General features: G+C 44.0%; 1 protein-coding gene across 6 annotated transcripts in view; it reads left to right on the top strand.

The window, feature by feature from the left end:
- Positions 1-27286, top strand: part of ITPR1 (inositol 1,4,5-trisphosphate receptor type 1) — a 328468-nt gene that overhangs the window by 208323 nt on the left and 92859 nt on the right. For 2 of the 6 annotated variants that reach the window (XM_044253118.1, XM_044253115.1), the window contains 4 exons: positions 5275-5310; positions 6498-6545; positions 11924-12056; positions 14163-14353. In XM_044253118.1, coding sequence (XP_044109053.1) covers positions 5275-5310; positions 6498-6545; positions 11924-12056; positions 14163-14353 — 408 coding nt within the window. Of the gene's footprint in view, positions 1-5274; positions 5311-6494; positions 6546-11923; positions 12057-14162; positions 14354-27286 lie in introns of all 6 variants that reach the window. The other 4 variants (XM_044253116.1, XM_044253114.1, XM_044253119.1 and 1 more) reach the window with 2 other exon arrangements.

Below are 27286 nucleotides of genomic sequence, written 5' to 3'. Positions count from 1 at the left end.
CCTTCTTTTGGCAAATAAAGAGGCACAGTGTCTATCCTACCCCCTTAATTTTCTCTTTTACTTGGGGTGTTGGTTGATGGGGTACAGATTGAGTGGAGGAGATAAGGAAACTACCGTACTTGGGTTGGTGTCCCTTCAGCTCACTCTTAACATTTATAGCTTGATGAATTGTTACATATGTATACACAGAAATCAAGATAGGATATGTTTCCATCACCCCCCAAAAGTTCCCATTGCCTACCCATTCTTGGCTTTACATGGATACCAGTTGATATTAAAGATACTCTGTTATATGACTAATATTTGAAAACCCGTTACATTCCAGGCATGGTGTGAGGAGGAAGGACTATGGTGATGCCCCCGAATAGGCAGTATCTGCTCTTCTGAAGTCCACAGTTGTGTGGGGGAGATGGCCAGTAGTACAAATAACTGTTCAGTGACAGCTGTCAACCATGAGAATTGCCAGAGTGGAGAAGTACCTGGGGTTGGGTTATGAGAACCCATAATTTGGGAACTTCTACCCGAGTAAGGAGGTCACCTAAGAGCTTAGGAGGTCAGGTGAGAACAGGTGGGCAGCACCAGCAGCTTTCTAAACTGTCAAGTGCTGTGAATCACCTTTCTGAACCGTCAAGTGCTGTGCGAACCAAACCGTTGATTTCAATCCAGTATTCAAACCTGAGGTGCAGTCTGTAAGACAGAACTGTAATCCGCCTCATTTTCACATGCGCGTCTATGGCAGGGAGCGTGGTGTATTGGAAAAGTGTGTGCTGTAGCTCAGTGGGGCAAGCAGCATTTCTTTGTATTTGAGATGGGATCCCCATTTCATCACTGTCACTTGGAACCATGAAATCTCCAGCCAGCAACCTGGTGACACTGGTGTCAGCCAGCAACCTGGCCTTCCTGCACCGCAACGGAAAAGCTGGAGTGGCATTCCCACTGGTTTAAGGGCGACTGCCTCCTGCTTCAAGGGAGCCCTCAACTCGTCCCACCTTGAGCTTCTTCGGCAACCCAAGGATGCCACCCAAGGAGAACTCTAAAATTCAGGAGGGGGAGAAAAGAGAAACACAAGAATTATTCAGTTTCACCTTCAGGGGGCGTGCTTATGACATCGAACCCCGGGCTGGAGGTGTCCTACTTTTTTGCATTGCTGTGAACTGCTGGGTTTGGGCACCTGCCAACATTCAGGCGGCAGTTACATAAGAGCTGCTTTTTTTCCTGGAATTTAGGCTCACTGCTGATGTGTGACCTTCAGCAGTAATTGCCAATAAATGCAGCAGGGCTGTTTACTGTTAGACACCGGCAACCATACAGCAAGCGAGCTCAACTCCGAGCACACAGAAGCTGTTGCAGGAGGATTTTGAGGGATAGGGAGGTCGGTTGGGGTGTGTGTGTGTCTGTGTGTCAGTGTCTGTGTTTTGATGCTGAGATTATTCCGCGGTGACTGAAATTGTATAATTTAGTCAAGTCAGAATGCGTTTTTAAAAAATGAATTCTGCTCTTGAGTTCCGATGAACGTGTTCTGTAAAGGTGAAACTGCATCATCGGGGCTAAATTTTTACGTCTTACTTGGTTCCTAAAAACAAATGCCATTAATAAAGGGCATTGTGTTAGCAGATGTGAAGGTTTAAAATTGTTCTGCTGAAATGCTAGATCACGTATTTTAGCTCAGTTTTCTTTAAAGCTTTCTGGTCTCTCAAGGTGGGTTGCAAAGGCTCAGGAAGAATGGGTCCCAGCAAACATATTTGCAAGCCTGTCTGCTGTTGGCTAGTTGGTTGGTTTCCCTCCTCTGAGGTTTTGAGTGGGTGAAGAGGAACTGGAGGCCAATTCACGGGTGCTGGAGTTCATACATTCCCTTTGATGTGCTGAATAGGAGGGCCATAGTATTTTGGCGTTTCTTGAACTGTATTCAGCTTCTGCTGGGGATGGTCCATAGAAGAAGACCTCATCTTTCAAAGGAAAATTCTAGAAGCCCATGGTTAATGGAAAGATTTATGTAAATGGCAGTGGAAAACAAAAGGTCTTGTTTTTTATTTTATTTTTTTTATAACACTGTGGTCAGCACTATCCTTTTGGAGGCATACGTGGAACGTATGTATGCATGTGAACGGGTACTGTTGTACATACACTGGAAATAGTAACTCTAGGAAGACCAGGGGCTTTTTTTTAAAGATGAGAAGGTATGATATCCTTCATTTATAGTAGAATTCTATCCTAAGCTAAAATGTTAGGTATGTTACATGTTGTAAGCAAGCATGTCCGTGTCTTACAAGCACATATTTGATACTACTCAAGTACCGTGGTTCCGGGGACTTGATTTGTAGTCTCAGCCAAGAAGGCTGCTTGGGATTTAATGACTTGAGATTCATTTTCAATTTCTACTTAAAAGCTAGTCAATTGACTAGACGAGGTGTGCAAAAGATTTCAATTGACACATAAGATCAGTAAAGAAATACAGAGAGGCAATAGGGTGCAATAGTGGATTTCCAAGTTCAAAACCAGGCGACATCAGACCACTGTTCATCACCTGCTGGTTTGGGAGGCTCTGCCTTGATTGGAGGTGTCAGTGCCTGGGACTAAGGTCAGGAAGACTTGTCCAAATTCAGACATGACCATTTTCTCAAAACATATACCTCTTTAATGTATACTCATTAAGGATGCCCTTTCATGAAAAAAAAATTAATATTAAAAATGTGCTGTGAAAAATCACTTCATTATTAAACATTATGTTCTGGTTTGGGCCTTATATTTTGTATTTGTGTAGCTTTTTTTTTTTTTAAAGATTTTATTTATTTATTTGACAGAGATCATAAGTAGGCAGGGAGGCAGGCAGGGGTGGGGGGGGAGCAGGCTCCCTGCTGAGCAGAGAGCCCAATGTGGGGCTCGATCCCAGAACCCTGAGATCATGACCTGAGCCTAAGGCAGAGGCTTTAATCCATTGAGCCACCCAGGCTCCACTGTAGCTTTTATCTTATTCGAACAATGTAGCTTATTATAAATATGCTTCTGTTTTTCAAAACTTACTGCCATAAAATAACCTCATCCTCAAGGAAATAGAGCTGAAATCCTCTTAGAAGAAAGTACTGGTAAAGGCTCTTGGCTTTTGTTGTTTTTGGTTTTTGTTTTGTTTTTTTGCCAAATCATGTGCCAGATATGGTTTGGGCTTTGCTATGCCTGAAATCATTTTATGTCCTAGCACGTTGTGTTATATGTAGGGAACTTGCTGTTAGATATTATGAAATGAAGTTTACTGAAAATATACCAAGCATTGTTTAATGTTTTAACTGGAAGAAGTCCTGAAGAATAGTTGCTCCAGTCTCCTTGAACTCCAGGTCAGAACGTGGAAGCCCGGAGAGGTTCGGTGCCTGGGTCAGGTTCACACAGAACCAACGCATGGATGCGCTTATGGACCCATGACCCTGTGTAGCACCCTTGGGTTTTCTGTTCTCTTTTAGGAATGGATAGTCTTTCTATCCATTCTTTAGTGAATCCTGAGGCTGCAGAGCATCCTCTGTTTTCTTAAAAGGCTTCATGAAATGTTCAAGGAAAGAAAAGATAATTTAATTATTATTTTGGAAATTAATTTTAAAACTAGCATGACAGTAGTTTAGGGAAGCAGCAGAGTGAGTATACAATCATAAAACATATCAGAAATCACTGATGTCTGAGTGATTAAGAAATAGCCATACACTACCTATGGGCATTCTAGAAGTATCCACCATACTTCTTCAGACAAAGGGACCTCAAACAAGAAAATTTTAAAAACAAAACCAAACGCCACCACTTACAATTCAATCTTCTTGATTTCCTTTAACTTTTGATTGGCAAAGGAGTAGGATAGGGTAGCTCTGTGGGTTCCTGCCATAAACCGGTGCCTCTAATCTTTTTGTCTTAATCCTGTGGGATCCATATAAAAGGATATGTCAGTGGGAATGTAGCCAGTGCAAATAGTAGAAGGTCACCTGCTTTTCCACTGGTATCTGGCTGCTCTAAAATACGTGGGTCATTGCTTTAGTTCTGCTTTTTCTCCTTGTCCCTTCTGCACTGAGGGAGATAGCAAATACGTTTGTACAGTTTCAGTTCTTTAGCCTAGAGCATACAGAATTTAAGAACAGAGTCTTGGGTTGTGATATTATTTATATCTTGCAAAGACCTATAACTGATTTCTGTTTTTATTTTCCTTGCCATGTGTCAGTCCTTCCTGCCACTCTATGTCTCCCCACCCCAACATGAAGCTCAAGACTCTGGAGATAATTTTTTTCCCTGAGGCCAGTGGAGTTGTACTCCTGTCTGAGAAGTCTTCTGTCCCTAATTGAGTGAGCAGCCCTCCACGTATGCCCCACCTTCCTTGGAGAAGGACTTTAATCTTTGTACTTAAAGAGATCTCCTGTATCTTTTCTTCATTTTACCTGTTCAGAAATAGAAAACAAGACAGAAACCGTGAAATTACATAACGACAATCTTCTATGGAGAACATTTTTTTTTTTCCATCTTGGGGATCAAACCACCAAAGCGGTAGCACTGGGCTGGGTTGAAACCCTACCAGATCTCACAGCTCAGTCCTTCTGTGCTTCCAACACCTGTTCTGGCTCACCAGCCAACAGCCACACCCTGGCCTCAGCAAGGTCACTCACTTGAAGCGTGAACCTTGGCCTCATTCCATAGTCGCAGACTGTACCTTGAACTAGCCAGCCATACCTGGTGCGTGACTTTGGTCCAGGGAGATGTGGGTAGGGTCTGCTGGTTACCTCTGACATCAGTCGGTTTCCTGCTCCAAGCACGTGCCCTGGTGGAAGACAGATTCATGGAGCTGTCTTTCACAGGCTTTGGGGCTCTGGGAAGGGGAGTGCCCCCGAGAGCCCATTACCCACCCCACTCCCTCTCCCTCTCCCTCCCCCACCTTGGGTATGCACCGTGATGGCTTTTTCTCTCTCGGTGGACAAACAAATCACAGGTGTGCAGTGGTTCTTTCTTTGGTGTCCTTTTTTTTTAAGATCTATTTCCTTCTTGGTCACTAGTAGTCTTCTGTTTCTTTCCCTATTTTAAATATGTTTCCCTATCTCAGGCCAGCTGGTTTCTTCCATCATGACCGCATTGAATGCAGTTTAAAAGAGAAAGTATCTCCTCACCTCTGTTGCTCGAGACCCAGTATAGCCATGTCACCTCATCTTTGATCTTGCCTTCTGTGTCTTGTCCTTGATGTCGGTCTCTGGATTTCTTTGTGGCCCCCAAGATTCAAGTGCCATAACTAACATGCTTTGTTTTACTCCCAACTAGCTCCCACAAGCTCCAGATTCGGAGAACTCCACAGAGGTGTGTGTCGCTCACCTATATTTGCAGTGACAGCAAATATGGGTGCTTCTCACTTGTCTTGGTTGAGTGTCTGAGCTGTTGTGGTGAAATTTCTGCCATGGTGGTAGGTGCAGGGGGAAGTCTTCTAGCCGGGCTGGGAACTGATGGTTTCCGTAATTGAGGAGGCTCTCAATGTAGAAAGTAAGTTCAGAGTTACTGGGGCTAAACCAGAGCATGCCTCCTGTGAGGAGATGGGGCTCTCTGAGTAAAGGCTTTCACACAAAACTGTCTCAGTTGTAAAATACTCATTTGAGCAACTCCAGAATGTCAAGTCCTTTCTCTTGTTCTATAGAATAGACTCTGTGTTCTGTGCAGAGGTGATGCAAATTTGAAGTCCTGGATATTAACGCATGGTTTTGGTGAAAGCTACTAACAAAGTCATGGTTTCACATTGCATTCTTTCTGTTCTTCCTGTTGCTAACTAAACTCGTTAAATGAAGGACTGGAATTAATTAAGGCCTCTAAAATCATAGAGAAGCTTTTTGGAGAGACCTATTTCTAAGTATCAAAATTTACTTTCAGAAGCTCTACTAAAATCACGGGAGGGTAAAAGCATGAATGAAGTGTATCTCATCTGAGAAAAGTCTAATGAAGATCTTAAAAATAAAACAAACAGATTATCAAATTGCCGAGTTGCATTGTGGCTGCTTTACGATGATCAGTGTCTAATATGCTGATCAGAGTTCCTCACTGTTCACAGCTTTGATTAGAATGCTTTGAACCAGTGGGTTGGGGAGAGCTGAGGGGCCATATATGTGTGTCTGCTCAGAAGTGTATGCATTGATGTTCTGATGCATGTGCTGTGCAGTTATGCATGTATGAACCGTGAGGACTTGCCCTGTTGGTGTCTTGCCGTATAACCCCTTCTGGGGTCCTGTAAAAATACATAATATAGCACACGGCCAAAAAGTCAGAAACCTGCTCATTTACATAGTGCATTAGGGTTGGGGACAGGACAGCTGTTAAGCAGTATTGAAAGTAATTGAGCATTCGTAGGTGCCTGGGGAAACATTTTAAAAGGCCTCCAATCCTTTTGTGTAACTCTTAGCTCAGTATGAGCTCTTGGTGTATTTCATTTGTGACTGATACTGAAGATGGTGTGTCTGCCTCATGTTGTACTTAAAATGGAATCTCTGCGTGCTTAGCAGGAGCTTGAGCCGAGCCCCCCACTGAGGCAACTGGAAGACCATAAAAGGGTACGTAGTCTTGGACTCTGGGAGCTAATGACCATAACACCTCCTTCAGTCATGCACTGTAATACAAAGACAGCTTATGTTGGTGTTGATCGTGTTAAAGCATTAATTGGGTCAGGACCAATCACAGCCATTTGTATCAGTGAGGCTCACTGGTGAGTCCACCTATTATCTACCTCCTTGGGCCACAGACCCTGCCAGTGTCCAAATGATGACCAGTAAGCTTTTCATGACCTCTCTTCTTTTTCTGTAGTGGCTCTCTAATTAGGTGAAGTCTTTAAAAATTTTTTTTTTCTGTAAGTCACTGATTATCATTACAATTAATTTATATTAAGCAAAAGAAATTTTATAAAAAGTTCAAAATTGTATTACTTGCTATAAAAGCAGCTAATGATATAACATTTCCTGTGCCCACTTTTTTTACGCAGGTGTGCATCATGTGCCAATGAACATTTTCTTTGTCCTTGGGATATTCTAAGTTTACGACTTCCGTACCTTGCTGTTGTCGTTTAATATTGTCTGTGATGCTTTTCTTTGAAAGTCTGAAAGTTAATAGCTCTGTGAAGTTCCACAAATGAACAAGTGCTTTGTAATATTTTCCTCTGATGAGGAAATGAAGAAACGTGTACATCTCTGGGTAGATCCTCGAAGGGGCATTCTTAGGCCAAAGCATAGATACCTTTTTTAGGTGCTCATTATGCATTGCTAAACCATTTTCTACAAGGCTTATCTACATCATTAGCATGCTGACCAATTCATGTTACTCATTTTTGGAAGATAAACCAGATTTCCTGGATTTCTGAGTACTTATCATATGCCAGTGACCGTGCTAAGACTTTTACATATGTTAACTCATCAATTTAATTTTTGTTAATGCTGACGTTGACTCAGTGACACAGTCTTCATCCACATTTCACATTAGGAAACTAAGACACAGGAAGATGGGGTATAACAAAGACTGCCTTGGAATTGTGGTCATCAGTGTCCTGGAGGATTTATGCCTGACATAAATGGGGTGGCCCATGCACCTTTGTTCTGCTCATAGGTCCCAGCCCCTGCCCAGTCCCACCACATCCCAAATTCTTTGCATTCTTTTGTGATTGTAATTTCTCAGGCTATGACCAAAGAGGAGTTCCTGTGGAGCTGGCATTTAGCCTTTCCCCTCCACCATCCTGGATCTCTGGCAGTTAGTCAACCAAGAGCGCCTGTGCATTCCTGTGTTTTCCATACATGCCTGTCCTTTAACAATTACCATGGGCCTTAGAAGTAGCTGGTAAAGACCCAAAGCCATCCCTCATGCCCCAAGTTCTCAGGAATCAGAGTATTGAATGCTATCTAAGGATGTAAGCTTTGGAATTAGAAAGAGGTTCAAGCCTTCCTGTTCCAAGTCCTAGCTGTGTGATTTAAAGCAAGTGATTGACCCACCCTGTTCCTCAGTTTCTTCTGCTGTAAAATGGGGATACTAATGGTCACCGCCCCTTAGGACTGTCCTACTGAGCTGTGCATGTGAAGCACTTAGCACGGTGGCTGGATTATGATAAGGAATATTTTTTTTTTTTTAAAGATTTATTTATTTATTTATTTATTTATTTGTCATAGAGAAGCGAGAGCAAGCACAGGCAGACAGAGTGGCAGGCAGAGGCAGAGGGAGAAGCAGGCTCCCCGCCAAGCAAGGAGCCCGATGTGGGACTCGATCCCAGAACGCTGGGATCATGACCTGATGTATTGTTACCTTGCAGACTGACACGCTTCAATTGATTTGGTAGATAATAGTAGCAAAAGGAAGGTATTTTTAAACTGAGGCGTGACCTTAGTGCTGACTAAGGTGTGAAAGGCTCACCACTCATGTGAGAGGCTGATCTTTCCTGCAGCACATGGTTTTCAAGTGGCTGGAACCTAGGAAGACAAAAAGGTCACTTCTTCTCTCCTGTTTTTATGTGGCAATATTAACTCCTTAGTGCCTTGTTTGGCACTTCGCTCTGTCCCTATATATCATTAGCCACTTTGTTGAACTGATAGAAATGAAACTTGTTTGAACCAAACTGCAAGGTAGAAGCTTGATTTCATTACTCCTCGTCACTGAGCTACCATTTTCACTGTTCTAAGATGACACTTACTACAAAAGAAACTCTTGGCCTTTGCCTTTTCTCAGTCTTAGATTATAATGTGTGTGTGGAATTTCTTACCAGAGAAAAACATCTATTATCTGTTTGCATACTATAGGTGTAAACTTCCGGAAAAAAATTAATTTTTTTTTTTTTAAAAAGGGTTGCCTGGCCAAATGTTAAAATTGCAGAAATGATGTTGTTTGCAGAGTCCTTTTTTTTTTTTTTCCTTTTCTTAAATCAGGTTTCTGATCTTAGTACGGTGTGAGAAGTTTTGTGCTCTTGAGTAATTTATATCATGATGATTAGGAAGGCTTTTGTCCGCAGATTTTAATTTTTCCTAAATTAAACCACTGGCTCAGAAAACAGAATTTTTCTCAAACCTAAGTTTTTACACTAGGGATTTGCATAACTTTTTATAATGTTGTCCATTTTCTTTTTCCCTTTTTACCTAAAAGTATCAGTCTTTATTCTTTCAGAAAAGGAATAAATCTCAACTTGTTTAAAAAAAAAAAAAAAAAAAAAAAAGGCAAGTCCCACATGCTCTATGGTTTTTTCCCCTTGCAGCTTAAACTTTTTTGGGTGTGTGGAGAGAAGGTGAGGTGAATATGTGCCAAAAGTCTTATAATTAAGAAGGAAAAAAAATAAAAGTTTGTAGGGTAGAATGTATGTGTGTGTGTTTTTCCATAATTAGCACATTTCATGATATTCTCTTATGGGGGAAAAATGTACCATTTGATGCATCAGTTGCTATGGTAACCGCTAGGGTTTTTCTGTGGAAGGAGAGACAAAATGGTAATGTGAGATCCCTTTGTAACTTCAGTTGGCATCCAGGCTGCATAAATGTGAAGTTCCTGTTCCTGGAGTCCACGTGTTCCCAGATGGCATGTGTTCCTTTCTTTACCTCCTGCTCGCTTGATTGCAAACTGACCATTGCCCTCAAGCTCAAGAGTGGAAAATCTGAGTTGCTCCTGCCTGAACTGGAATTGACTGTAAAGTCGATAGCTGACACTTCCTTTGTGACGTGTGTTTGTTGGTTGGTCGGTCATGGTCACCCTGCCTTTGACTTGACCGTTCATTCCTACCATCTTCCAGATGCTAGCCAGGATGGTGACATTGGCTGTCTTTAGTGGTTGCAGCTCGTAGGTCTCAGCCCAGCCATCTACCTCTTAGACAATGTTCCTGTGATGCCCAGAGGGACCCAGTTAGAGAATTAGATGGTTTGCTGCCAACCATTTCCTATCATGGGAATTCAAAGACTGTATGTTATTGAAAGAAAATCAAACTGTACATCATTATGGTGAAAAAAAGGAAATCAAATTTAATCTCCAGTTACATTCAGCATGGAGGTAACCTTTTCTTTGCCCCTTTTCTTTCTGGGTTGGCTTCCATGAATGATCCTTTGAAATTTATATTTCTCTCCTTTTATGAAGTCAGCCTTTCAAATCCCCGTGCTCTCAGCGACTGCGTTGGAGAGCATCTGTGTGTTTGTATTGGTGCTGGAGACGTAAACACCAGCAAAGCTATATCTTTATACCAAAGTGTGGTTTTCTGAGCTATTAAAGAATATTGTACCAAACGCAATCTATTTAAAAAGCACGTGAAAACCTCATAAATAGCTTCCCTATTGGAAGCACTCTCAGAATTTTGTATTTACAGGCAGCCAAGGTGGGTGACAAGTCTCACGAGCTAATAGATGCACCCTCCTTTGCTGAACTACAGTGAGAGACCCATTTGTAGGTAGAAAGGAGAGAGAAAACAGAGATTTTCCTATTTCCTGAACTCCTGTTTATCCCATCCCAACTTGTCCCTGGAGTCTTTGACCAGCAGCCTGAATTAAGAAAGAAGAAAAACTTGGCAGCGTAGCCCTGGGACCTTATGTGATTTTGACACTGAGCTAAGGAGTTTTCTACCTTTCTCCTTTGTTCCCTGGTCCCACGTGCCCCTGGCACCCCAGCCTCTCTGCCCCTCTCAGGGCCCTTCCTGCTCTCCCATCTGCTTCCTCCCGTCTTATTTTTCAGACACCCCACTTGAAGTCTCCAGACCTATTCTCGGAGCTTATTCACAAATCACTTTAAATTCTACTGACTCGTGTTCCCATTGCAGGGCTCTTCAGAAGAACTCTTGAGCCTCTATTTTAGACACCCGCTGTATCTCAGCACCCTTCTGTCTGCTAGACGTCTCACTCACCTCTCCTGGTGAGGTGTCAGAGGAGCTCTGTGTCTTACTACTTTGTCCCTGGGGAAGAGTCTGGGGGAGAACCATACAGCCTCTGACTTTCAGAAACTTCCAGACCAGGAGGCGGCCTGGGAATCATTTAGCAGGACTGAATGTAGACTAGAGCTGAGAGTGAATCCTGCAGCTCCGTGCTGTTTCGGGCTGCTTTGCTCATGTCCCCTCGTGTTGGGGAACAAATCACGGGTTTCTTTCTTTCTTTATTTATTGGGCTGGAGCTGTGGGAGAGAGTTGTTCTGTCTTCTGTCCAAGCTTCCTTTGATAGTTATATTTTTTAAAACACAGTATTATGGAAATGTTCAAATATATATGAGAAGAACCAGAAGAGTTTGGAGAACCCGAGAATGCACATTCCTAACTCGGCTTCAGCGACTGTCAACTCGTGGTCCCTCTCATCTCATCTGTATCCGTACCTATTGGCCTCCCTTATTATTTCAAAGCAAATGTCAAACTCATTTCATTCATGGTGCTTATTTTTTGATTGGCATGTCTGATATCTGCCCCTACTTTATTTCCTGTAGCATTATTTTTTCTTCACCACTCAACCCATTGACTATTTCTATAAGAAAGGCTTACTTTCAGCTCATTAAATCATGCAGTATTACTTTTATATTTTATTATTTTCTTACAATACTGGGAATAAGCCCTATGTTTGGGGTAACATTTTCATATTGCTGTGTGAAAGGTGACCTGTGAAATTCTCATTTTGTCTGAGTTTTATTGGCTTAACCCAAAGGGACTTTTTTGTTTTTGTTATTGTTAGTTGCCCTTCAAAATTAATGTTCTGTGTTTATCACTGAGAGAGAGAAACTTCAGATATTTAATATTCTAGATTGCTGCTTTTTTTTTAATGATGTGCTTTCCTGAGAAAATATTGAAGAAGTTAACTTCAGAGTTTCCAAGTGCTTTTATTAATAATTTATTTTTTCACTGAGTGAAACTGAGCCAATTATAACTGAGTACCCCCATGTTTTTTGAGTATTAGTAGCTCAGTTATGCATTAAATTCAGAACCTGATTTCATTATCCTGTTTGAATTAAGGGTGAGGCGCTCAGGCAAATTTTGGTCAACCGTTACTATGGAAACATCAGACCTTCAGGAAGAAGAGAAAGCCTCACCAGCTTTGGCAATGGCCCGCTGTCACCAGGAGGACCCAGCAAGCCTGGGGGAGGAGGTAGGCTGTGTGGTGTGCTAATTAGCTGCACGTGTGAATTGAGTGTGCCACATGAGAGCTGTATGTTTCTCCTTAACAGGTTGAAACTAACAGATGAATTTGGGTGGCAAGTGTGTTTTCTAGCAACTTGTTTTGTCTTTGGTCTACCATCAAAGTGATATCTAAAAATATTTCACTGCAGTTAGATATTGGCTAAGTCTTTTTGCCCCCCTTTCTAGTACAGCAACCCTCTGGATGATTTTTGGACGACTCAAGGAACCTGATTTTACTGCCCATTTTCCTGTGCTCATGAGGATTCATTCTTCCCATTAAATAACAATGGTGTTAGCAGTGAGGATGGTGAAAATTCCTCATTTTTTTTATAATAATAAAAGGTATATAATAATAATTATACACCTACCGAGTGCCAAGGGCTCTCCCAAGCATCTGGCCTTCTTGTTTGCTCCTCCAAGTACCCCATTTTATAGCAGGCACTCTTGTTAGCCCTTTTTAAGAGAAAGAAAATGGAAGCTTGTTAGTGACTGTTCTATAATTTGAACCTCAGTATGTCTAATTCTAATGCCTATGCTGTGTCCCTCCCAAAATCTTAAGGGAGTTTATCTTAAAAAAAAAAAAAAGGAAAGGAAAGAAAGAAAGAAAAGTCCCTATAGAATTGCTTTAAAAAAATCCTCAAAGAGGTTGCAAAACATTGTAAACACTGTTACAGGCAAAAGTTGGAAGAACGCTGAACTCAACTGTGGGTGTTGGTTTTGGTTTTAAGCCGGTGGGGGAGTGGAGGCAGGAGTTCAACGCTCACTGGAAGCACAGATGTGAGCTGACTGATTCCTTGTATATAATGATGACTGTTATGCATGTAGGTTTTGGGGGCATGCTGTAGGTAGAACGAGAATACTCGGTGATTAATGCAGTTATCCTAGCCGTTTCTGGGAAGGGATTTGAGTTTTTCACCAAATGAAAACTTGGAGCACACCTCACTTCATGGGGCTGTACAGCTATGGTGAAGATAGGTCTCGGAGTACCCCAGGAACAGGACCTTAGCATTTCATCTGCAAGTTGAATTCTCAAGGGATTTCTCAAGAAGTTCCTCGCATAATATCTCAAAACTATTTCTCTTTACCTTCTGTAGTGGGGTCATTCCACAAAGTATGTAGAGCCCTGGGGAGGCCTTATGAGAGTGTTTTAGAAATGCATCAGAGACTATTTCTGCTTTAAAAAGCTATAAGAGGCAAGAGACACAACCCAATTTCTACTCTGCTCTATGGATATAATGGATCTAGGTAGTCAAGACAAGCAGTGCAAAGGAGGTGGCGTTTGAATTGAGGTCTGTGGAGAAGGACTGGCAGATGATTTTCTTCTCTCTGAAATCGATTGGTCCATGTCTCCGTGTACATTAATGTTTCAGTTGTTGCCAATAGTAATGCAAGGCAAGTTCTTATGTAGGCACTTTCTAAACACAGTTGGAATCCATTCCACTAAACGACATAGGCCCTGTCTGCTTAGCTTTATTCATGTCATCTCAAGCTCAGTGGGGATGGGAATTTCATCTGTTTTCACTCTCCAGTCCCAGTTCTTGGCTCCGTGCCAAGCACTGAGTAAGTATTTATTGAATGAATGAATGAACAGATAAATTATATGAAAGGTTGATTTTGGGTCAAGAGTGGGTTTCTTAGAAACAGGGCTAAAGTGACTGTTTATAGGCTATATTTTTTTAGGAGTGTTATAAGACATGTATAAGTTGGGTTTGTTTCTTGAACTCAAAAGTTTTTTTTAATAATTCTTCACCAAGTCATTGTATTTTAATGTCAGGGAGAGTCTCTGCTGGATGGCTGTGGGTCTTTTGCTGGAAATACATCATTCCTCATCTTACCTACCTGCATTGAAATACCATCTCTCTTACAAGCTGGGTGTCCTCCTCAAAGACAAGTGACTTCATCTCTGGGCTAATAATTAGTATCGTCCCTGTGGGGTCCTTAAGAAGGACCTTCTAATACTAATTAGAAGGAGCTAATACTGTTAAACCGTTCAGTGCGTTAAATGTTGGTACATAGTAAGTATGCAATACATGCTCTGGTTGTGGTTAATAGGAGCAATGTTCCATCCTCCTAGGGGGAGGCTCTGGGTCCAGTTCCACGAGCAGGGGTGAGATGAGCCTGGCTGAGGTTCAGTGCCACCTCGACAAGGAGGGTGCCTCCAATCTGGTCATTGACCTCATCATGAACGCATCCAGTGACCGAGTGTTTCATGAAAGCATTCTCTTGGCCATCGCCCTCCTGGAAGGAGGCAACACCACCATACAGGTAAGAAGGCAGCTTGCTGCTGTGTGACATCCCTACTGAGAGGGAAGAGAATCTGTTCTGGGAGCCAGGTACCTGTGTGGTACCAAGGCTCTTCTATGATGGACGGGTCATTCCTAGAGCACAAAATTCTGTGCTTATGAGAAGCAAATTCTACCGGTATCTTCCTCGGTCATTCAGTCATAATTCAGAATTGGTTTCAAGACCTGAGTTACATTTGAAAGCTGATAAACTGCTGAGGATGTGCAAAAAAAAAAAAAATCAATCCAAGATCTGGGGCATGGTGGGAAGTCCATAAATGTTTGTGCAATGAGTGATTGAATGAAGTGTACTTTACAGTTTTTATTCCAGATCATAGACAGTCCCCTCAGAGGATGACCAAAAAGGAGTCTGGGCTGTGTGTGCTGTTTAGATTTAATTTTTATATCTTTAGACGCTGCAGTTACTGCTGGCTATCAATTTCTCTACCTTTCAAGTGAGAAGTTTGATAAAAAACCGCTTGAACTAATAACACCAATTTGAACTAATAGGGAAGAGTCAGGCTGGATTAGTCAAAGATGCGTAGATGATTTTTTTGGTAGCCGGATAGGATATATATTTTAAAACAGTAATAAAAACTTGAAAGAATTCTTGACAGAAGTCCTTCGCGAAGCAGTTTTAGTGAATTTAAGAGTATGTTTATAATTTTCATTTCAAAATGCCAATTAAAAGTATTTCTTTAAATATTTTCTCATCCTGTTTTTCATGCAATCTTCCCTCTTTGTCAGGTCTTGAATAAGGGTTTACTTAGCTGTCTGTGTGTGCACCCCTACATTTCGATAAGCTTGATTGAGATTTAATTAACACATCATAAACTTCATTCACCCTGATGTGTATATTTGACTTGACATTAAATTCTCGGGCCCGAACTTTTAAATTCAGAATCTGGATGAATGGAGTCATGGATCTCAGTGTAGACGAAGAGGCTAGGTTCCTGTGGGTAGGTTTGCCCTGGGTCAGGTTACATTTCTCAGGGCTACCTCTCCCAGGTGCCCTGCCCCTTACACGAGCTGCACAGCCGCCTGTGAGGGCCCTGCCTTCTCGCACTCCAATCCCAGCTGGCCCTCACACACACTTGTGAAGTTCATTGTTAGGCGCTGCCCTCAGTGGAGACTTGTGCTGGTGGCAGAGTCCACTTTGTGCCCGAGTCATCCCTTTGGCGCCAGAGCCGTGACACATTGGGATGGCTGTTTGATTTTTTCACAGGAGAGTCTGACCGTGAGGACGAATGGATCCTGTGGTCCTTCTCCTCATTAAGATGTGGCCCACGTACTACCGTGTCGGAACGGAAGCCGTGCTCAGACAGTCCATGTCTTTCAGCCACAGGATTTCCAGTGACTAGATCATTTGAACTAAACATTTATTGAGCGCCCTGTAGGTACACAGTGCTTTAGTAGGGACTATAAGGCCGTGGTTTCTAGAAACAACAGCCAGTTGGTCTCTGAGAATTTTCTCCAGGCATAGCCAAGTATGAAAAATGAAGCCAGTGTGGTGAGTTTTTCATAAATCACGTGTATTCAGTTTGAAGACCCATCTTGCCATTTTGTTTCTGGTATTATGTCGTCTCCAGTGTCTTTGCTTTAACGAAAAGATTTTGATAGCAGATGACAATTTTTTTCTTCTTTGTTGACTAAAGAAGTGGGAAACAGTACGTTATTCCTTCCACTTCCCAGTTTTCTTTTAAAGCTTTAGTAATTAGAGAAATCCTAGAATCCTAGAAGCCTGGTTTTCAAGAAATTGAAAAATCCAGCAAGAATATAAGAATGTAAACACATGCACATAGGAAGCTCTGTCTCAAGGTTAATGGTAATGCCATCCAAAAGGTAACAATGATAATGTGGAACCACCAAGAAAGAAGTAACATCTTTGTGAGGAGTGGAAGGTTTTTTAATGAGATTGACTTTGAAGGATGGCTCTGGATCTGAAAGGTGGAAACTGGGTACGGATCTGCAGCATGGGCAGCTGCATTGTGCTGCTTGGGAGAGAAGAGGAAGCCCAGGAAGTACAGGAGAGGTAAAGGTGCTGGCAGAACAGGAATGGGGTGCCTCGGACTGAGCAGAGCCGGAGTGGCGCAGTAAATGGGGACTGGCAGCGGGAGAGTTTGTACGCAACAGCAGGGCAGGCTTTCAAAGGGCTGTGGAGCTGCAATTTAGGGCTGTAAATCTGGCAGTGTAGGCCAGATGAGTTGAGAAAAGCAAGGTCCAGAAGGAGGCATCCCAGTAATTAAAAGCTAATTAGCAGTAATTTAGGGGAGAGCTAATGAGAACCTAAACTGAAAATAATTCTGTGATAAAGTTGGCCATAATTTGGGAGAGGATATTTTCTAGGAGGGGCCCAGGGGAACTTTTGGGGATGCTGGAGGTATTTATGGTGTCATGGATACCTACCTGTTTCAAACTCAGTGACACATGCAGTAGAAATTGGTATACTTTATTGTATGTAAGTTATACTTCAGAAGAAAAGAAAAAATGAGGAGAAAAAGAGATACTGAACCTAGGGGTGCAAGAGGGTCAGGTACAGGCTATCATGAGTGCAGACTCTCTAACACTCCCTGCTTGAGGCTAGAGCCTACACCCGTTGATAGTTCAAAAACGTTGGCCAAAATGGCGCCTCAGCGGATGTTGGAGATGAGAAGGTCAGAGGTCCCACTTGGCTCTTTGAGACTCTAAAGAGTCTGGATGATGAGACGCGTGAAGGCACCATTAATTAAGGAATAATGAAGCACGGAAAGGACTCGCGGGGGCTGAGGGCCGCCGGCACTAAGGCTGGCTGGCAAGATGAAGTCTGAGGTTCTGGCAGGATGCCGTGTTTTTCACAGTGTACCCCTGATGGTGATGGCAAGGCACACAGAAGCTGTTTTTCCTTCAAGTTCTTTATCTTGTAAAGTAATTATGAATATTAGTTTCATGTTTTCACACATTTATTACTCATATGCTCAGGCACCAGATGAAATGCCACGATAGAGTTCTAGTAGTTCAGCCTCATAGGGAGTGGAGAGGCTTTTCTTTTAAGGCAGCCAGCGTGCCCTGAGTGCTGAGCCAGGGTGGGAGGGCATAGCACTGAGGGCACGTGTGCTCGCTCTTTCTTTCTCCCTGCCTCTGTCCCCCCTACCCCACACCCCTTTGGTGACCTCAGAGGGTGGAGGGGAGAATGTAGGCACTGCTTCAATAGAGACCTGTGGTTCCAGGAAAATTCATTCTAGCCCAGAGTTGAATGGTGAGATCTCCCTTGGCCCCAAGCTTCTCTTTCTCTGGAGAAAATGACGGGAACTCAGCTTGTGTATGAAGCCAGTTAAGGACAGGAACCTTGAAGCCCCAGGGGGAGTGATGTAAAATTTCATCCTGCTTTAGAGAAGCTGGTTTGAAGTAGTGCATGACCAGCTGGGAAGTGAGTCTGAGTTGGGTTAAAGCTGCCTTTGTGACTATTAATGATTGCTGAAATGCTGTAATCCATTAAAGGCAGGGTCAGTTCCAGCCGGAACTCTGTGCCCATTATCACTTCCTGGTCAGATTGTCCTGTTATGGTCTTAGGAAGGGAAATTGGTCTCAGGTCAGGTGGGCTCCCATAGAGGATTGTTGCTCAGTGACAGGTGGTAGAAAGGGCGATCACAGAGAAGCATGGAGGGCTACAGGCTTCCAAAACCATGCTGCCTATCCAGGAAGAGGGCTACAGAAGGACCCTTCTGCTTATGAGTACCTCTTCCTAGGATCTGGGACATGCTTTACACGAAGAAGGACAAGGAGACTGACCTTCCAGTCTGGGTCTGTGTGAGATTAAGGAAGTTATTCCTGGGTTTTTGTTCCTGTTCTGTCGAGTGTGAGGCACAAGTATGGACCTCTGGGACCCTTGTCGGTATGAATCAGAACTTTCAAGCAGTTACTGGATGTTTTCCCAGGAATTCCTAGGACCTGGTAGCGATGGTTGGCTGGTTCCATTTCTGAAGTTTTCCTTGGCTTATGAAAATAATTATTGAAACTATGATGATTGGACAAACTCCAGGTGATACATACGATGGAATATCTTTCAGCAATTAAAAGGAGCAAAGTATTGATAAATGCAGTGGCTTGGATGCAACTCAGAGGCATTATGCTGAGTAGAAGGAGCCAATCTCAAAAGGAGACATACCGTGTGCTTCTGATTATATGACATTCTCAAAAGGACAAGACTGTAGCGGGGAAGGACAGATCAGTGTTTGCCAGGATTAGGGATGAGGGGACAATTGGACTGTACAGGCCTAGCACAAGGGAGTTTTTTGTGTGATGACGCCATTGTTTGTCCTGCTTTTGGTGGTGGCCACAAGAGTCTGCCCATCTGTGAAAATCTGTGGAACTTTATACCCAAAAAAGTCAGTTTTACTGTATGAACATTTAAAAAATTAACAAAAGTAAAAACTTTTTATAAAAAAAGTTTTTAAAAGTTTTTAAAGTCTTTTTTGAAAAGTAAAAACATAATGTTGACGACAATGACCAATTAAGTGCTAACTGTGAGCCAGGAACTGTGCTCCAGTGTGTGTCTTGTATCATCTCATTTAATCCCCACACTCTCTAAAGGAGGCAGGTGCTGTAATTACTGCTTTTTACCAAGAAGGAAACTAAAGTGAAAAATTGCTAAGGAACTTGCCCCAGATCATATAGTTAGTAGGTAGCTGAGCCAAGAGTGGAACGAGAGCAGCTTGGCTCTATGAACACCTCCTTGTCTGTGATGGCTTCATTCTGTGGGATGATGGTAATGATCAGAGGAAGAAGAGTAGGTGCTTTATAAAGAAAGATGACTTGCTCCTTCCTACAAGGTCAGTCCTTGTCATCTTCAGGGACAGAGGCCTCGGTGGGCCAGGGATGGGTCCATGGCTACGGAGCTCAGTAGAGCAGACAGCAGGTCTAGCATCCATTCTCCCTGGGTTTGGACACTTGCTGTTGATGAAGTCCTCCCACTCAGCTGTCTCATTGGAGTGTCCCGTTGTGCTGGGAGCTGTGCCAGCCACGTGTGGCCCCCATTGTAGCAATGAGGAGACTGAAGCTCCTGACTTACTCAGAGCTACGGAACTAGACCAAATAGCATGTGCCTCTTGTCTCCTCCTGCTTCTCACCCTCCCCCCATTTAATTCCATTGCTTAGCAGCACCCTCCGCATGGCGTGGCTTGAAGCAGTGGCCTTTTTGACACCTGTCACAATTCTGGGGGCTTTGGCTCAGCTGGGCAGCTCTCTGCTCCATGTGTTCTTGGCATGGGCTCAGTTGGGTCCTCGGCTGTGGCGCTTGGTATTGACTCTCAGCTGGGAGCTCAGTGAGGGCTGCCACCCGGATTGCCACGGTTCTCCTCCACGTGGACTTTCCATGTCATTTGGAATTCTTAGAGCATGGTGGTTGGGTTCTAAGTAGTGTTTGAAGAAGCAGAGAGTGGAGGCTACAAATCCTTTTATGTCCTGGGCTGAGGGGGATTCCTAGAATGTCACTTCTGCCATATTCTTTTGGTCAAAGGCAGTCACAGGTCAGCCCAACTTCAGAGGGAGGGGAGAAAAACCACCTCTGGTTGAGAGGAGGGCATATGCATAAAAGTAGGGAATGATGGGGGGGTGGGTTGGGCGCGTGTGGAGACTGGTTCCGCCCCTCATTATAATTGTGTGAGCATCTACCATGGCCATTCTGACCCCTGAGATGAGTGTTAAAGTTTCAAAAAGAGGGAGACACCGTTGTCTGTCCTGGGGAAGCTTTGTTTTCCCAGAAAATTCAATCCCATCTTGCAGAAGTAACGCTCATGTTGTTCCTCTTTGGAGCGATCTGTGAATATTCAGCTAGTCCTGAGGATAAAGTCACTGGGGCCTGTAGCTCTCCAAAAGTTATGAATTTCACTGCGCAGACCTTGGATGATTCAATTATGGGAATCCAAAAATAAAGACACATAGTGCTTGCTAAGGACCCTCACGGAGGGAGTTTGCTCCCTTACTCTGCAACCCTGTTATCTGTCACATCAGCACCTAAAGCCCTGAAATGACAGGAAGCCAAATTTAGGATATTTCCCAGCCTGGCATAATGGGATCCTAGCGACAGTGCCCTCAAGTCTTCTAGCATCTTCCATCTGTGCCCTGGCTTATCTGAGGGTAGCTCTAACCTCCAAAAGTCCTCCTCCCTGGGTGCCATCGGAGCAGCTTGGACTTCATGGTGAATGAACCCTCTGCTTATAGGAACAAGGAGATGATACCATCGCCCTTGGGCTCTGCAAGGGGTACCGACATGTTGTCCAGCCATAGAATCAAGCTTCACTTTGAGCAACCCCTGCTTTTCCTCCCCACTCTGGTTTCACCCCCTTCCTGCCAGCCCTCAGAAGGAATCTTTCCTTTCTGCTTGGTGTTTTGTAGCAAGTGGAAAACTATAAAATAAGCATTTGCTTATGAATTAATTTTTGGCACACGCAGGGCTCAGCAAGCCTTACGGCACTTGCATATCCCTCCTTCGAGTCCTTGCCAACTTCTGTGTTCCTTCCTCCGGAGACGTTCCCACCAGCACCCGGGGGAAGTTCCCTCTGCTTCCTATTCCCTACAGGAGGGTAGAGGCTGTCCTTACCTGGAGAAGAGGAGGAGTAAGGTATATCTTTGGACATTATCTTGTGTTTTGGTTTTTTGGGGGTTTTTTAGGAAATACAGATGTTCAGAGATGTATGTGTTGACAGGACCATAGAGATCCTCATAGCAAATGAAAGGGACAGACATAACACAAAAATTTTTTTGGACTAATTGCTTCCGGTTGCAGAAGCACAGTGAATTTGATGTATCAAATGGCTGCCCACAGCTATTCCTATGCCAAGTCTAGCCTACAGACACACCCAAAAAGGGCTTTCTTTTCTGCACGTACGCAGCTGGAGATGGAAAATGTGAGAAGTGCTCCATCAGGAAACTGGCTTGCAAATTCATCCAAGAGAGATCCCTAGTCCTTGGGGCCTTTTCCACACCACACACTTTTTTTTTTTTTTTTGGTTTGGCTTAAGAAGTCAGCCCAAGAGCCAGTATTAGATAAGCATTCTCCCACCCCTTCCAGAAGAAGTCACCAGAAGAGCACGTTGGAGAAGCATGTTGGTCTGGTTGCGTCTGACCCCGGTTCGCAGAGATATGAAGCCAGAGAGGGTGATCTGATTTGCGTTTGCTGGAAATGGAAGGCCGGTTTGTGAGGAAGAGCAGCCTTGGTTTGACAGGACACTCACCCTTAGAAGGAGGAGGAGATTGGTGTGTGAGCAAGTTACGTAAAAGGGTGTTGTTTTTGGCAGGGAAGAAGAGAAATGAGTCATTTCTGAGTGGTGTTTTCTGACCTCAGGTTTTATCCATATGGGAAATGAGTGTGGCCTGCTGCAGTCTGAAGACTGCTCTGCACCCCGCCTCCCACCCCAGTGTGGGGGGTTTGGGAGCCATTGGAATTGAAATAAGAGGGAGGCAGGTGGCTTCTCCCCAGAAGGCTTCCCTGGACGCTCGGCCCTTCAGTTAAAACTGGTAAGGGGTCTGAACGGCTGCCTTTGAGAGTTGGTGGCAAAGGGTCAGAGACTTTGGGGACACTGCCTAGAAGGGAAGCCTCTGACGTAGGTAGGAGCTTGGCCTCTAGAGTGGAAACACCTGTGTTGGAATCCCAGCCCTGCCCTTGGTGAGTAGGGTGACCTTGGACTTTTTCAGGATACTTTGAAACTCACTCAGCTTTCTTATCTGTAAAATAAGAGTTAGAAAAACTAAGTCCCTTCTCATGGAGCTGTTGGAAGGATAAAACAGCGGGACATGGGAGTGAAGCGCCTACCCCAGTAGACACTGCACACCTATGAGCTGCTGTCATGGGGACTGGTCATTTGGAATGAGGAAGATCCGGGTTCGAGTACTGCTTCTGCCACGTCCCTCTTGAGCACCTGGAGTAAAGTCCTTGACCTCTGTCAGCATGGTAGCCAACTGGAGCACGGGACAGTAGCAGTGTTCTTCTCACAGGGCTCATGAGACAGTTAGACAAGGTGACTCACAGAAGTTGCCTCATGCAGTTGCCACGGTTATAGAAAGATCTCAAAATTGGGTGATTATTTTTATGAATAAATGTTTTTTATTTGGGCGCCTGGGTGGCTCAGTGGGTTAAAGCCTCTGCTTTCGGCTCAGGTCATGATCCCAAGGTCCTAGGATTGAGCCCCGCATCAGGTTCTCTGCTCAGCAGGGAGCCTGCTTTCCTTCCTCTCTCTCTGCCTGCCTCTCTGCCTACTTGTGATCTTGGTCTGTCAAATAAATTAAAAAAAAAAAAAGAAAATTTAAAAAAAATGTTTTTTATTTTAAAAATGGACTTCAGGGGCACCCAAAGGCTCAGTTGGTTCAGCTCCTGACTCTTGATTTTGGCTCAGGTCATGATCTCAGGGTCGTGGGATTCGGCTCCACGCATATTGGGGAGTGTCCTTGAGATTCAATCTCTCCTCCTCCCACCCCCGCACTCTCGTGTTCACGCTCCCTCTCAAATAACAAATCTTTTTTAAAAATAGACTTCATTTTTTAAAATAGGTTTCTTCTCAAGAAGTTGAATTCTGAGCTTTTGCTTCTGTCTAGTGGTTTATGATCCAGTGGGCCTAGGAGATGCTATGTTTTACCTTGTTTTCATCCTCAGTTCACCTAAATCCCACGGATGATATATTTGAAATGATGTTAGTGGTCCAGAAGGTTGGGACACTTCTGTGCCTTGAGTACTTGTTACTTACAGTGACAGACATTCTGGGTGAGGCAGAAAGTGAAGGGCAGTCCAGTCCAGTCACCCTGTGGTTTTAAGTGCTCCCTGACCCAGGCCTTTACTTTCCTTCCCTTTTTTGGTTTTGTGGGGGGTGGGGGGGAGTCTAATAATTACTTTGACATATGTACCTTACCCTTTTACCATTCTTCTCCATTCCCAAGAAACTGGTGTGTCACTGAACAAAGGTCTTTTAAGATTTTTGGTCTCAAAATTCATTGCATTTTTTAAGATTTTATTTATTTGTCAGAGAGAGAGGGAACACAAACAGGGGGATTGGCAGGCAGAGGGAGAAGCAGGCTCCCTACAGAGGAGGGAGCCGGATGTGGGACTTGATCCCAGGACCCTGGGATTATGACCTGAGACCAAGGCAGACACTTCACCGACTAATCCACCCACGCCCCCAAAATTCAGGTTTTGATAGAAACTCAACATTTAAAGAGGGTTACCATTCTTGGGAACATAAGACATGAATGACTCTCCTAAAAAAGGAAGGTGACCCCTCGCACAGCACAGTCCTGGTCATGGCATCTCTCCAAGCGATGGTGGGCACTGGAGAAGGCATGTGCCTCTTGGCTTCGTTTTGTAGTTCGAGGCAAGAAATGACTGCAGGACTTGTCAGCACATGTGTTTGTGGCTTGTCCTCGTTTGGGTATGAGAAGCACAGTCCTGTTGAGTTGCACCCTGGCTCATGATTTTAAAGGAATTGGAGACCCAGTATTATTTTTCTTTTTTCCTGAATAGTAAAACCAACAATTTAGGCAGAAGTGGGCAGATACATATATCTGTTCTTCTGGCCTTCCATGAGAAGACTGAATTTATCAGGGGTTATTGAGAGATCTTTGGAAGCAGAATGTTAATCTCCTTCCCTTGTGCAAAACCTAGAAGCAGGAGTTGGTTTATAAGAGGTGTCTTCAAAGGAATTCTCAGGTTTTCCATGGTCTTTAAAATTTGACTAAAGAACAGAAAAAAATGTCAGAGAAGACTTGGAAAACGTTATATCTTGAAACATCATTTCATTTTATCCTATTAAATCCGCAACAAGCCCAGATTTTCCTTCTTTCTTTCTCTTCCTTTAGGGCTAGCCAGAGGTCTGTGCTCTTCCTCACTTTCCTTAGTGACTTCTAAGGAGGGAATGCTGCTTACCAGCGTTACCAACTTACCAACTTCAGTATTACTAGCTTACCAACTTCCCGGCTGACACCACAGTCTCCTCTGTTGGCTTGTGATGTGTTAGTCCAGGGCTTGGCAAACTACAGCCAGTAGGTCAAATCCAGTCTATGGCCTGCTTTTGTAAATAAAGTTTTATTGGAACACAGCCATGCTTATTCCTTTAGTTTTGTCTCTGGCTGCTTTCATGCCGTGAGGGCAAAGTTGAACAGTTGCAACAGAGACTGTATAGCCTGCAAAGCCTAGAATATTTACCATTTGGCCCTTTATGGAAATCTCTGCCAACTCCTGTGCTTGTTGAATCTTCACTGTCTAAATATTAATCTGTGGGAGGGAAGGAACCATGTCTTTTCCTCTTTGTTCTGTGCTCTTCATCTCCTGGTATGCAACAATTGGTTTTTAGTAAATATTCACCAGATGACCCATATGCTAAGTCCCAAGATAATTTGGCCACTCATTCGCCTAATAAATAGGAATTCAGAGAAACAGAGGTTTCTACTTTTTCTTTCCTTTCTTTCTTTGTTTTTCTCTCCCTGCCCCCCTCCCAGGGCTGGTAATGGTCTGTAGGGGCATTGGGATTGTGTTTTAGAAGACTTTTTTTCCTGGAGGCGATCTTCTTTTTCCTTCACTGTCTCTATTCAGATATATTCCACTACCCCTGTTTGTCCCCTTTCAACACAGATCTGGAAAGCAGCTCTTTCCTGTGGGGATTTGTCCTTATGGCTCAAGAGTCCAGATACCTGGGATTGCAGGTTTTTCATCTGTAAGCCCTCTCTGACCATCCTGCCTCAGACCACCACATTTTAAATTAGTCACTTCTTTATGGCCCAGTGCTCTGCTATTTCTGTACCTCCTACAAAGGTTTCCTACTGGCCTCGGGGCATTTAGTTAACATTAAAACGCCTGAAATGTTGGAGCCTGGGCTCCAGCCTGTTTGTCTTCTTTTTCTCCAAACTTCCTGTGTGACCTCATCTACTCCCGTGGCTTCCAGCTACCGTTCAAGCCAGCAACTCCCAAAGGTGTAGCTCCTGACTCCACCCCTTTGCTGATTTCTAGATTTCTGTTCCAATCTCTGTTGGCATCCCTACCTGTGTTAATTCTAGGTTAGGATGACCTCGGGTGCACCCGTCACCCCTGCTGCTCTGCCCCGTTTGCCCTCTTGTATTCCACGCGCTGGCCAACGGGCTCACCAGCAGCCCTCCTTTCCCCAGGGGAGATACCTTGATGTCTCTGGCCTCTTTCCTCTCCTGCTGTTCATCAGGAGCTCATTTGGTGTCCACTCCACCTCCCAGTAATTTAATGGTCAGTGAGGACTTGTAATGAGCCAGATAGTTGGCACCTTGAGGTTAAATGACTTGACTAGGGTCAATAGGGTTTGAAATGAAGCACTCTGGCTTCAGAATTCCTACTACTGACCACCATGCTGTACCGCCAGCCAGCATGGGACTGTCTGAGTCTGAGCCTGATTCTTTCTCACCTGGATAACTGGGATAGCCTCTTAGAGGCCTCCCTGCCTCTGGGCATTTCCTACTTCCATGCTGCTGTCAGTGATATCCCCCCAAACAGAAACTTGACCGCTTCATTTCCTTTTTTTTTTTTTTTTTTAAGGTTTTGTTTATTTATTTGACACACAGAGAGAGCGCAGGAACACTAGCAGGGAGAGGGAAAAGCAGGCTTCCTGCTGAACAGGGAGCCTGACATGGGACTCGATCCCTGGACCGTGGGATCATGACCTGAGCTGAAGACAGACGCTTAACAACTGATCCACCGAGGCGCCCCTCATTTCCTGTCTCAGCAGCCTAATGCAGATGCTGGAGTTCACTGCCACCATGACGAAATCCAGTGGCGCCCCTGCGTGGTCTGGCCCCGCCTGGGTTTCCCTACCGACACCGCTACTCTCTTGTCCTGCAGCCGCTTCTGTTCCTTTGCCAGTCCCTTCTGTGTACTCAGATGCCTGTGCTCCGTGTGGGACAGGCCCTGTTTCCCTCTGCCTGGAATACTTCCCAAGCCCTGTCTGAAATGTCTCCTGTTCTGGAAACTTTCTCTTGATCCCCTGAGGCGGAGGAGTAGTGATCCCCATCTCTGGGCTGTTCATTCACTAGAGCAGTCACCGCACTTGAAGTGGAGGTTCAGTGTAGGACCCGAGGGAACAGAAACCAAGTTTGTCTTCACCCCCAAGTTCCTTAGAAAAGTCCCCGTGTGTGTGAGGTGAAGGGAACTTGGTCTGTACATAATGTATCAGTGGAGAGAATCCTACCCTGTAAGGGTCCTTCTGAGAACTAGATGAGATGTATGGAAAATGCTCAGCTCAGCAGGCTGCTTGACACATTGTAATTGCTCATGGTGACTTTTTGGTTGTACATTTTTCTCTCTGCTCGCCCCCCCAGGAATGTAATTTCCCCCAGGATCCAGCCTCTGTCTGACTCCCCAGCATCGGGACCCTGATGGGTGCTCATTAAATATTCTAAGCGTTCACTGAAGGAATAAAAGTTCTGACCCTCTGTGGCCATTGTAATACTCTAGCCTTATTGTCCTTTTTTGAATAAAAGCATTAGGATGTGAAAATTTGTGGTTAGTGGTTGTAACAACTATAAAGGGCCCCCTTCTTTAGGGGTGGAAGGGAGTTAAGTTTAGCTGAGTTCACGGGCAAATACATCATGTGAATTTGGAAGACTGTCCTTATAGTGCCAGGAGCACTTGGGGTCTAGTTCTTCTTCTTCTTAATAACTGCAGTAGTGGGAATAATGAAGACCAGAATCTGAATGTTCATGTTCCAGGAGTGAGGCTACATGCCTTCTCTGCATGATCTCATTTACTCTTTATGGTGATCCTGTGTGGGTCGGTGCTGCCATGACCCTTTTTTTAAAGGGGAAATAAAGGATCCAGGAGGTCAAGTTACTTGCTCAGGGTCACCGAGCTAGCTGGTAATTGTGTCCGGGTTTATTTCCTGCCTCAGCCTGAGGTTTCAGCCCTCTGCTTTGCTGCCTCCCTGTATGAGAAGTA

This window comes from Neovison vison, chromosome 6 (genome assembly GCF_020171115.1).
Source record: "Neovison vison isolate M4711 chromosome 6, ASM_NN_V1, whole genome shotgun sequence".
Classification (NCBI taxonomy): Eukaryota; Metazoa; Chordata; class Mammalia; order Carnivora; family Mustelidae; genus Neogale; species Neogale vison.
Note: the sequence above shows the minus strand (reverse complement) of the source record. Positions and strands in the feature narration are given on the sequence as shown.